The following is a 10,872-nucleotide window of genomic DNA, read 5'->3' on the forward strand; positions in this document are numbered from 1 at the left end:
GGCTGGGCTTAGAGCCAATGAGAAGGCAGAATAGGAAGGCAATAAAGACACAGGTCAGGCAGGAAGAAACCCTCTGTGGAAGCTACTGAGTAGTGGTAAGCTAAGACTAGTCATGGCTATTCGCTCTGATCTCTTTGGCTATTACCTCTGTATTTGGCTCTGTGTTTTTTATTTAATAAGACTGTTTAGAAATTTGTCTATACTTTTTCACAAATATCCAATTTAGCTCGGTGCAATCTTGCCATAAGGTCACCACTCCCTTTATTCCATACTCCTACTAGTATGGCCCATTAAGCAGCACTTAAAGTGTCCAACTGCTTTTCTAATCCACAGTCCCAGGGTTCATATTCCTTCACACAAAAGCATGGTCAGGCCTATAGCAATAATACCTCACTCCTGATACATTCTTCTGTCTTAGTTAGGGTTTCTATTTTTGTAAAGAGACACTACGACTATGGCAACTCATAAAGGAAAAATATTTAACTGGAGAGTCTTATATTTTCTAGGTTTAGTCCATTCTCACTGTGGTACAACATGGTAGTATTCAGGTAGATACAGTACTGGCAAAGTAGCTGAGTGTCCTACATCTTGACTTGTGGGCAACATCAAGTGGTTCATGTCACTGGGCATGGCTTGTGCATACATGAGACATCAAAGTCCGCCTCTACAGTGACACACTTCCTCCAACAATACCAAACCTACTCCAGCAAAGTGACACCTTCCATTAATGCTACTCCCTTTGGGGGACATTTTCTTTCAAACCACCACAGTCAGTGTCTTAGTTGGGGATTCCATTGCTTTAATGAAACTTCATAACCAAAAAAGTAAGTTGGGAGGAAAGAGTTTAAATAAAACATACACTTCTATAGCACAATTTATTATCAAATGAAGTTAGGACAAGAGACAAAACTCAAACAAGGTAAGAACCTGAAGGTAGAAGCTGATTTAGAGGCCATGGAAGGATGCTGCTTATTGGCTTCCTCCTCCTGGCTTACTGATCCTGCTTAGTTATAGAACCCAGGATCACCACCCCAGGAATGGCACAAACAACAATGAGGTAGACCTTCCCCCATCAATCACTATATAAGATAATGTTTTACAGGTATGCCTTCAGCCTGATATTATGGAGACAGTTTCTTATTAAGAATAGATGACTTTTTCTAGCTTCAAGCTGACAAAAAAATTATCTAGTGAGTCAGGCTTGCTCCTTTCCCAACAAAATGCTCTATGAGATACCATTCACTCTATAAGAACAAGATCTTAATTCCAAGCCCAGAAACTATATAAAGAATCCAGAAATAATGGAATACTTATAATCACAGAGTTGTGGAATCAGAGACAGGCTAATTCCTAAGCCTCACTCACAAGCCAGCCTAACTAATTGGAATGTTCCTCACAAATGAGAGACAATGGCTCAATGCTGTGGGATGGTCTGTATGTCAAATTGTTCTGATTTGTCAATAAATAAAACACTGCTTGGCCAGTGGCCAGGCAGGAAGTAGGTGGCCAGGCAGGAAGTAGGTGGGACAAGGAGAGAGGAGAATTCTGGGAAGTGGAAGGCTGAGGCAGAGAGACACTGCCAGCCGCCACCATGACAAGCCAAATGTGAAGACACGGGTAAGCCACAAGCCACGTGGCAAGGTATAGATTTATGAAAATGGATTAATTTAAGATATAAGAACAGTCAGCAAGAAGCCTGCCACGCCATACAGTTTGTATGCAATATAAGTCTCTGTGTTTACTTGTTTGGGTCTGAGCGGCTGTGGGACTGTTGGGTGGCAAAGATTTATCTGGACTGTGGGCAAGGCAGGAAAACTCTAGCTACAATGGCGCCCAACGTGGGGCAAGAGTTTCCACCTAAAACCTGAGAAAAGATGCTACAATGGCGCCCAACGTGGGGCAAGAGTTTCCACCTAAAACCTGAGAAAAGATTCTAAACTAGAACTAAAAACAGCTTCCTAATTGTTTCTCTCAAATGAACAAAAGCTGCCAGTTTGAGTTCCTGGCAGGTTCCTGGAGTGTGCGCTTGACCTACAGTATGGCAGGAATGAGGCCTCTGCAAGTGGCACATTAAGCTGTGTGGTGGATTTAGCCTTTGCTAGTACAAAACAAAAAGAGGTTTCTGAGCTACACGCTGCTTTGATAAAAAGCATAGACCCACTATTTCTGAGAATTGATGGCTCCCAAAGCTGGTGGAAAACGTACCACCGCCGTGTTGGGAAGCTAATGTGGGCGGAGTCAACAGGCTTAAAAGGCTGCAGTTTAAAGCAATAGGCTCAAGGTAATATAAAAAATAAGCCATGTAAAGATGGCTAGCACACAGAGAATCTGGATTATGTTCTCTTTGATATTCGTAACTGAAGAAAAACATTTAATTGCAAAAGCAGTTGAGTTATGCCAAAATGTATATTTTAAAGGTACCTTGACTTCAAAATTTGAATGTAAGGATATGTTGCTTTGGAAAGGAGGCTCTGTTTTTGTTTTTACAGAAAGCCAGAGGCTATGGATTTGTTCCAGATTAAGATACATCAGGTTTGACCAGCCAAGACCACCTCAAAGGTCTCTGATGACACCATGGCCCAGATGATACAACATCCAGAATCGTTTCAAGGCAACTGGCTCAGATGATACAGCCTCATGGACTATTTCATGATCCTAAAATTTTTTTTGTGTCCCCATAGATACAGCGCCCCCCTCCAACAGAAAGTAGTAAGAGAAGCTATGCCCAAATTCCCAAATATATCAAGCTACTTTAGAGATGTGTAAAAGTTAAAACCGTCCTTTTTAAAAAAAGAAAAGGGGAAGTGCTGTGGGATGGTCTGTATGTCAAATTGTTCTGATTTGTCAATAAATAAAACACTGATTGGCCAGTGACCAGGCAGGAAGTAGGTGGCCAGGCAGGAAGTAGGTGGGACAAGGAGAGAGGAGAATTCTGGGAAGCAGAAGGCTGAGGCAGAGAGACACTGCCAGTTGCCACCATGACAAGCCAAATGTGAAGACACTGGTAAGTCACAAGCCATGTGGCAAGGTATAGGTTTATGAAAATGAATTAATTTAAGATATAAGAACAGTCAGCAAGGAGCCTGCCACGGCCATACAGTTTGTATGCAATATAAGTCTCTGTGTTTACTTGGTTGGGTCTGAGTGGCTATGGGACTGGTGGGTAGCAAAGATTTGTCTTGACTGTGGGAAAGGCAGGAAAACTATAGCTACAGCTCAGCAAAACTAGAAGAATGACTCCTGAGATACAACACAGAATGTTGACTTCTTCTCTTCATGGACATAAGCACACACTGAATATGCACAGCTGTAGATGTTTGTGCTTATGTGCATACACACACACACACACACACACACACACACACACACACACACACACACCTCTTGAATTCCTTTCATAGATTTGATTTACTAATGTGTTTCAGATGGTTGAGCCCATGCCTGGCATATACAAGGTGCTGGGTTATGTGCCAATGCTTCAAGAACAAGGCACAATGCCAAATGACTGAATCTTGGCACTTTGTAGATGGATGCAGGATATCAAATTAAGGGCATAGCTAACTAAAACACTCAAAGAGAACCTAAGCTTCTGAGATATATTCTTTCTCTTGCTCTGTGTGTGTTTGTATGTGTGTGTGTGTGTGTGTATGTATGTATATGTACGTGTATACACATACATAAATATTTAATATATGTTGAATACATATACATATATAGTATATTCTAGAGATTTATATGTCCCTAGATTTTTTTAATTTACACTTTAACATTGGAAATCATTTATTTAAATTTATTTTAATACTAATAGTAACAGCAATGAGCTAATTTAGTGTGAGCTCAAGAGATATATTGTCCAAGAGCTAAAAATATGAGAATGGTTTTCACCATGTGTATGGAGACTCAGCTTAGGAAACAAAATGAAAACCTAAATCAGCAATTGTTATAGAAAGAATTTTGCCAAACCATGAACTAAACAAGTAAGAATGATAAGTACTGAGTAAGCCTCCCTCAGCATTTGTTTATCCCCAAGAAGAGTATTAGGAATTCCTCTCCTTGTGTATCATTGGCAGAATCTGCACAGTTGTGAGAGAATAAAACTATGAGCAAGTACTTGTTTTTAAGTTTGAATTTGACACAAATCTATATCCATCACTATACTCTGTTCTGAGTAAGGTATTGTTGTTTTGTGTTTCAAAATGTGGATCCAAAGAATCATAAAACAATTGAACCAGAATTAGTTTTCCTGATTAGTACTCATAAATAAAGAGAATGATCAAGAGTAAAAATCATTGTTTGGAGAGAAAAAGACATCAAAAATCAAACCCTGTTAGGAGGAAGAAAGATGATGGAGCACAAAAATGGAGAGGGAAGCCCCATTAAAGTCCCTGTGCTTCTGTTACCCAAGTGGTCATATGTAATATATATGCATGTTTCAGATTGTTGCTTACACCCTAAGCATAATCCCTCATGAAATCTTCCTTCCAAATATTGATGAAAATTTATGCCACATACATTTTGAGGGAAAAATGTACTCTTTTACTTTGAACTGGCATGAAATATTAAGAAAAGAACAAATGGATTTTTCAGTATTGTTTCCATATTATATCTTTAATTGGCATTTCATCTTTATTGATATAACAAGAGAAATTCATTTTTTTCTGAAAAATACATTTATTTCAGAAACCACATGTCTGGCTGAGATTAATAAGACTCAACTAAGAGGTTGATATGTAATACGTGGCACAACTTTTAGGTTTTTGGTTCTCTGGCTACATTATTACTTTAGGAACTGGGGAAATCGGGTCCCTTCATTTTCATATGTTGCTAGTATGGAGTTGCTTAAGTGTTCTCATTCTCGATACTTGAATAAAAATATCTTCCCCAATCAATTCCTGTACCAAATCAGTACAAAAGAGTATCTCACCTGTCAGTAGAGGAACACACACAATTGATTTAATCAAATTACATATCTCAATAAATTAAAGATGATACTTACACTATGTAGTTGCTACTGATAATCCCACACTGAATGCTGGCATCCTATCACACAAAAACATCTACAGCTGAGGTTCTTTGAGGTCTTTCCTATGTGCCTATCTTGAGCCCTGGTTATTTCCAGGAATCACTGAAATCTATAAAATGTTTTTCATTGTGCTTAGTGTAGAGTGAATGACAAATAACTAGATACATAAATTCCCTTTCAATTGTTCTAAAATTACTACAACATAAGGAAGCACAAATTTCAAATCTCATTCATATACACTTGAAAATAATGGATTGCCAGCTATGAACTGATACTTAAAATAAAATGAATACATCATTTCTGACCCTTTTAAGATTTTTTGCGAGTAGCAGACATGACTTGTTCTGTACAAAGAAAAACCCAGAATGTTTTTTATTATAAACATTTTGGCTTCTTTATTGATATGGTGATGCTAATCATCTTGAAGACACTGCCTGACAAACTTCCAGTGATTGTATGGCTTGGACTGACCCTTCACTGCCCATGGTGGAATTTGCCACACAACTCTTGCCTGTGTCTTTTGCATGTTTAAGGTTTGAATTTCTTCCTTTTATGTTTAATGTTTGAATTACTTGTTGTTAAAGTTTGGTGTTTGAATTCCTTGTTAAGGGCCCTAAACTGAAGGCTAGAACTGGGATAATGTAACAATTCCTATAGAAGCTTATGTTAATAAGAATAAAACTTGCTATTATGAATAATGCTGATATGAACATAGTTGAGCATGTGTCCTTGTGGTAAGATTGAGCATTCCTTGGGTATATGCCTAAAAATGGTAAAGCTGGGTCTTGAGGAAGACTTATTCCCAATTTTCTGAGAAACTGCCATACTGATTTCCAAAGTGGCTGTACAAGTTTGCATTCCTATCAACAGTGGAGGATTGTTCCCCTTGCTCCACATCCTTTCCAATATAAGCTGTCTTCAGTGTTTTTTTTTTTTTTAATCTTAGCCATTCTGACAGGTATAAGATAGTATTTCAGAGTTGTTTTGATTTGCATTTCCCTGGTGACTAAGGATGTTGAGCAGTTGCTTAATTGCCTTTCAGCCATTTGAGATTCTTCTGTTGAGAATTCTCTGTTAAGCTCTATATCCCATTTTTTAATTGGATTGTTCAGTATTTTGATGTCTAGCTCTTGAGTTCTTTATATATTTTGGAGATCAGCCCACTGTCAGATGTGGAGTTGGTGAAGGTCTTTTCCCATTCTGTAGGCTGTTGTTTGATCTTATTGAACTTGTACGTTGCTCTACAATAGTTTCTTAGTTTCAGGGGGTCCCATTTATTAATTGTAGCTCTCAGTGTCTGTGCTACTGGTGGTATATTTAGGAAGCAGTCTCCTGTACCAATGTGTTCAAGACTACTTCCTATTTTCTCTTCTATCAAGTTCAGTGTAACTGGATTTATGTTGAGGTCTTTGATCCACTTGGACTTGAGTTTTGTGCATGATGACAGATATGGATCTATTTGCAATCTTCTGCATGTTAACATCCAGTTATGCCAGCACCATTTGTTGAAGATGCTTTATTTTTTCCATGGTACAGTTTTGGCTTCTTCGTTGAAAATCATATGTTCATAGGTGTGTGGATTAATGTCAGGGTCTTCAATTTGATTCCATTGGTCCACATGTCAGTTTTTATGCCAGTACTCATCTGTTTTTATTACTATAGCTTTAAAGTAGAGCTTGAGGTCAGGGATCATGATGCCTCCACAGTTTGCTTTATTATACAGGATAGTTTTAGCTATCCTAGCTCCGAGAATACAATTGAGGAGAGAGAGAAGAGATACTGCAGGTGAGTGATGTTGAGATCATGATGGGAGGATGTGCAGAGATGTCTGGCCATACTAGTGGAAGCCCATAAACTGTGGACTGGTGGATGTAGAGCCCCCATGGGACTGGACTAGGCCCTCTGGATACAGAAGATGGTTGTTTGGCTCGAACTGTTTGGTGAGCACCCAGGCAGGGTGATCGGGATCTGTCCCTGGTCTATGGGCAAGCTTTTAGAATCCAGTGCTTTTGGTGTGATACCTTGCACAGCCTTGGTGCAGTGGGAAGGGGCTTAGACCTGCCTAGACTCAGTGTGCTGGGCTCTGCTGACTCTCTATAGGAGACCTTGATTTGCTTGATTTGGGGGAAGTGGGGATGTGTGGTGGATTAGGAAAGAGGGCTGGGGTGGGTGGAGGGAGGAGGGGGGGATCTGTAGATAGTATGTGGAGTGAGTAGAAAATTTCTTAATAAAGAAAAATGAAAGAAAAGGTATAAAACTTATGGTAGTTCCCTAGGAGAATCAGCTATGCAAAAAAAAAAAAAAAAAAAAAAAAAAGTACTATTAGTAAGCATGAGACATAAGATCTGGAAAAAATCATTAAAGAGGAAAAACTTAGGGAAATTTCAGAAGCTGCCAAACTATAACTGAATCATTGGGTTTTCATGTTCTGCCTCAGAAACACAGAACTAGCATGGGCAGGAAAAGTTTTTGATTATAAAACTAATGACAAGCCTTGGTACCCTCCTGAATGCAAAGTAAGCAGTTTTAGGAATCTCATGTTCTACTTTTTTCAGGGCCCTGCCTCAACTTGATGTGACAGACTTTGTTGACTCACCATGGGAGGGAGACCTTACTCTCTCTGAGGAATGCAGATGGGAGATGGGGTGGGAGAAAGTGGGAGGCAAATGGGAGGAGGGGAGGAATAGGGAACTCTGGTTGGTATGTAAAAAAAAGCTTTTAAATTAAAAAAAAGAAAAAGTGATTTTATCATAATGTTTTATGAACTAAAATATAGATTTTAGTTCTCATGAAATTTGCTGTTTATTCATTTGCTTCTTTTACTCTGATATGCTTACATAATTAAAGGAAACTTTAGGAAAAATATGTACCATTAGAAGGTCTTATAATCAATGATTAAAATCTATGAGGAAATTTCACATATAAATATAACCTGTAAGAGAGGCAGGTTGTCAGAGTAGGTGAAACCATGCTGAGTTGTGCTTTTTCTCTGCCTATCTCTCATAAAACAAAACTCAAAGGTGTCCTGTGTCTTATTTCTCTATCTCCAATCTTACATTCTCCAGGTTCAGACCCTGTCTTCATCTGGAGCTCAACTCTAGCACTGATAATGTTCTATCTCTCTTTCCATGAGATATCACCATCAGTCTTTTCCACATTTTCTTCATGGCGCTTTTCATGTCTTTATTCCTAAAAGTATAAATCACAGGATTGAGCAAGGGAGTTAGGATAGTATACAATATTGCCACCATTTTGTCAAAATAGAATGTAGATGGAGGCCGTGCATATACAAATATACATGGAACAAAGCACAAAACCACAACTGCAATGTGGGATCCACAGGTGGAGAGAGCTTTCCGTCGTCCTTCAGAGCTATGGGCTCTCAGAGAGAACAAGATGACACCATAGGATACTACCAAAATAGAGAAGATTATTATGCAGATAGACCCACTGTTGGCAACCACCAAAAAGCCAAAGATATGTGTGTCAGTGCAGGCAAGCTCTAGTAATGGGAACAAGTCACACATGAAATGATCAATGACATTGGGTCCACAGAAGGGTAATTGCAAAGTGAAGATAATTTGTATGATAGAATGCAAGAATCCCCCTGTCCATGCCACCCCCACCAGAGCGCCACAGACCCTCCTGCTCATAATGGAAGAGTAGTGCAAGGGCTTACAAATGGCTACATAACGGTCATAGGCCATGGCTGTCAAGACAATCACTTCTACTGCTCCAAGAAAGTGTTCAGCAAAGAGCTGTGTCATGCATCCTTCAAAGGAGATGGTTTTCTTCTCATAGAGGGAGTCCACAACCATTTTTGGTATGATGACAGAAGAGAAGCATGTATCCAGTAGTGACAAGAATGCCAAGAAGAAGTACATGGGGCAGTCTATCAGTGCTGGGCTACAGACAATGGTCACCACAATTATCATGTTGCCACCAACAGTTGCAATGTAGACAAACAAAAATACAATAAAAACTATTTTCTGGACTTTAGGGTTCTGCGAAAGTCCAAGGAATATAAACTCTGTTACAAAACTCTGGTTTTGCATAATTTCAAGAAGAATAAAGAAGTAAATCTGCAAATATTAAGAAAAATTGCCTCAGTTAAGTATATATTATCTTCAAAAAGTTGGGGTAGTAGCAAATAATTTTTTCCTGGAATTCAGAATAGAAAAACCAAGTGCATTGTTCAACACATGTACATACAATCAACACTAGGTAAATTGAACAGGATACATATGTATATATGCATATAATAGACAGATAGGTGATAGGTAGGTAGGTAGGTAGGTAGATAGATATAGATATAGATAGATAGATGGCAGATAGATAGATAGACAGACAGATGGACAGGTAGCTAGATAGATGATAGATAGATATAGGCATATATATATATGTATATATTTACATGTATATTAATAATCAGTAAGGAAAAGACCATGAATCTTAAGGGAAGACTGCAGTAGGAGTCTGAAAGGGAAGGAGAAAAGTTAGGGTAGAAATAATATAAACAAGATATACATGTATGAATTTGTTTTTAACAAAAGAAAAAAAGTCATTTCCTGGACACAGTATTCAGAGATCATGTAGAATTAAAGTGCTGGCTATTTTCATTATGCAAAGCATTCATATGTGGTTTGTCCTTGAAATGCTGACATTTATGATTCTCTAGTGGATTCCTGAATTAGAGTATCAAAGAGCATTGTGAGATATTTACATGTTATGCCCATAGAGAAAAGACTATGTATTAATCATGTCTGCTATCTACTTGGAATGATTCAGAGATGAATATTCTGTCATGTCTGATCAGAACATTCATCTACCAACAGAAGAACGGGCAAAATATAGTTTAGAATGCTATAGGAAATCATCATCACATTTTAAATTATCTTGAACATCCTGAGGATAATTAGAATCTCAAATGGACTAATTTTTTTCTTAAGCATAAAGACCTACCAGAAATTTTTGTTACTAATTATAGTGTGCATGTTCAAAGTATAGAGATTTTTCTTTTAATTCATTATTTTAAACTGTGTCCAGAGTGTGATATAATAATGTCTTTTGTAATGGTAATTGAGATATCACAAGTTAAGTAACTACTTAGTACTTAGGTAACAAGGAGTGGTAGGATTATTACTACTATTTTTATTTTATAATTAATTGTAATTTTATATATCAGCCACAGATTCCCCTGTCCTCCCTCCCAATCTACTCCCCATTCCCACCTCCTCCAAGGCAAAGTCTCCCCTGCAGATAGCAGCATTGTTTGTAATAGCCAGAACCTGGAAACAGCCTAGATGCCCTTCAACTGAAGAATGGATAAATAAAATGTGGTACATATACACAATTCACTACTACTCAGCAGAGAAAAACAATGACATCATGAGGTTTGCATGCAAATGGGTGGAACTAGAAAATATCATCCTGAGTGAGGTAACCCAGACTAAGAAAGACAAACAAGGTATGTACTCACTCATAAGTGGATACTAGATGTAAAGCAAAAGATAACCAGACTGCAACTCACAACTCCAGAGGGGCTACCTAGTAAAGAATACCCTAAGAAAGACAAAGGGATCACCCAATGACAGAGAAATGGATGGGATCTACATGAGCAAACTGTACATGGGATGGGTAAAGGAGGGCAAGGGTCAGGGGGAATGGGAACTTAGGGGAGCAGGATGTCCCAGCTGGATCAGGAACAGAGTAGGAGAACAAAGGAAGAGATAGCATAATAAATGAAGACCCCATGGGAATAGGAAGAAGCAAAGTGCTAGAGAGGTCCCCAGAAATCCACAAAGATACCTCTACAATAGACTACTGGCAATGGTTAAGAGAAAGCCTGA

General features: G+C 38.5%; 1 protein-coding gene across 1 annotated transcript; it reads right to left on the reverse strand.

The window, feature by feature from the left end:
• Positions 1-1,160: 1,160 nt before the first annotated feature.
• On the reverse strand, positions 1,161-9,078 carry LOC114683672 (olfactory receptor 4C15-like). The gene is made up of 2 exons (XM_028857984.1): positions 8,180-9,078; positions 1,161-1,164 (listed from the first exon to the last, which is right to left on the reverse strand). The coding sequence occupies exons 1-2, from the start codon at positions 9,076-9,078 to the stop codon at positions 1,161-1,163; spliced, it is 903 nt and encodes a 300-aa protein (XP_028713817.1).
• Between the last annotated feature and the right edge of the window lie 1,794 nt (positions 9,079-10,872).

Source organism: Peromyscus leucopus, chromosome 4 (assembly GCF_004664715.2).
Source record: "Peromyscus leucopus breed LL Stock chromosome 4, UCI_PerLeu_2.1, whole genome shotgun sequence".
Lineage (NCBI taxonomy): Eukaryota > Metazoa > Chordata > Mammalia > Rodentia > Cricetidae > Peromyscus > Peromyscus leucopus.

What these genes read in the sequence shown, in the direction of transcription:
- LOC114683672 (XM_028857984.1), bottom strand. Translation starts at nt 9,078, where the DNA reads ATGCAAAACCAGAGTTTTGTAACAGAGTTTATATTCCTTGGACTTTCG.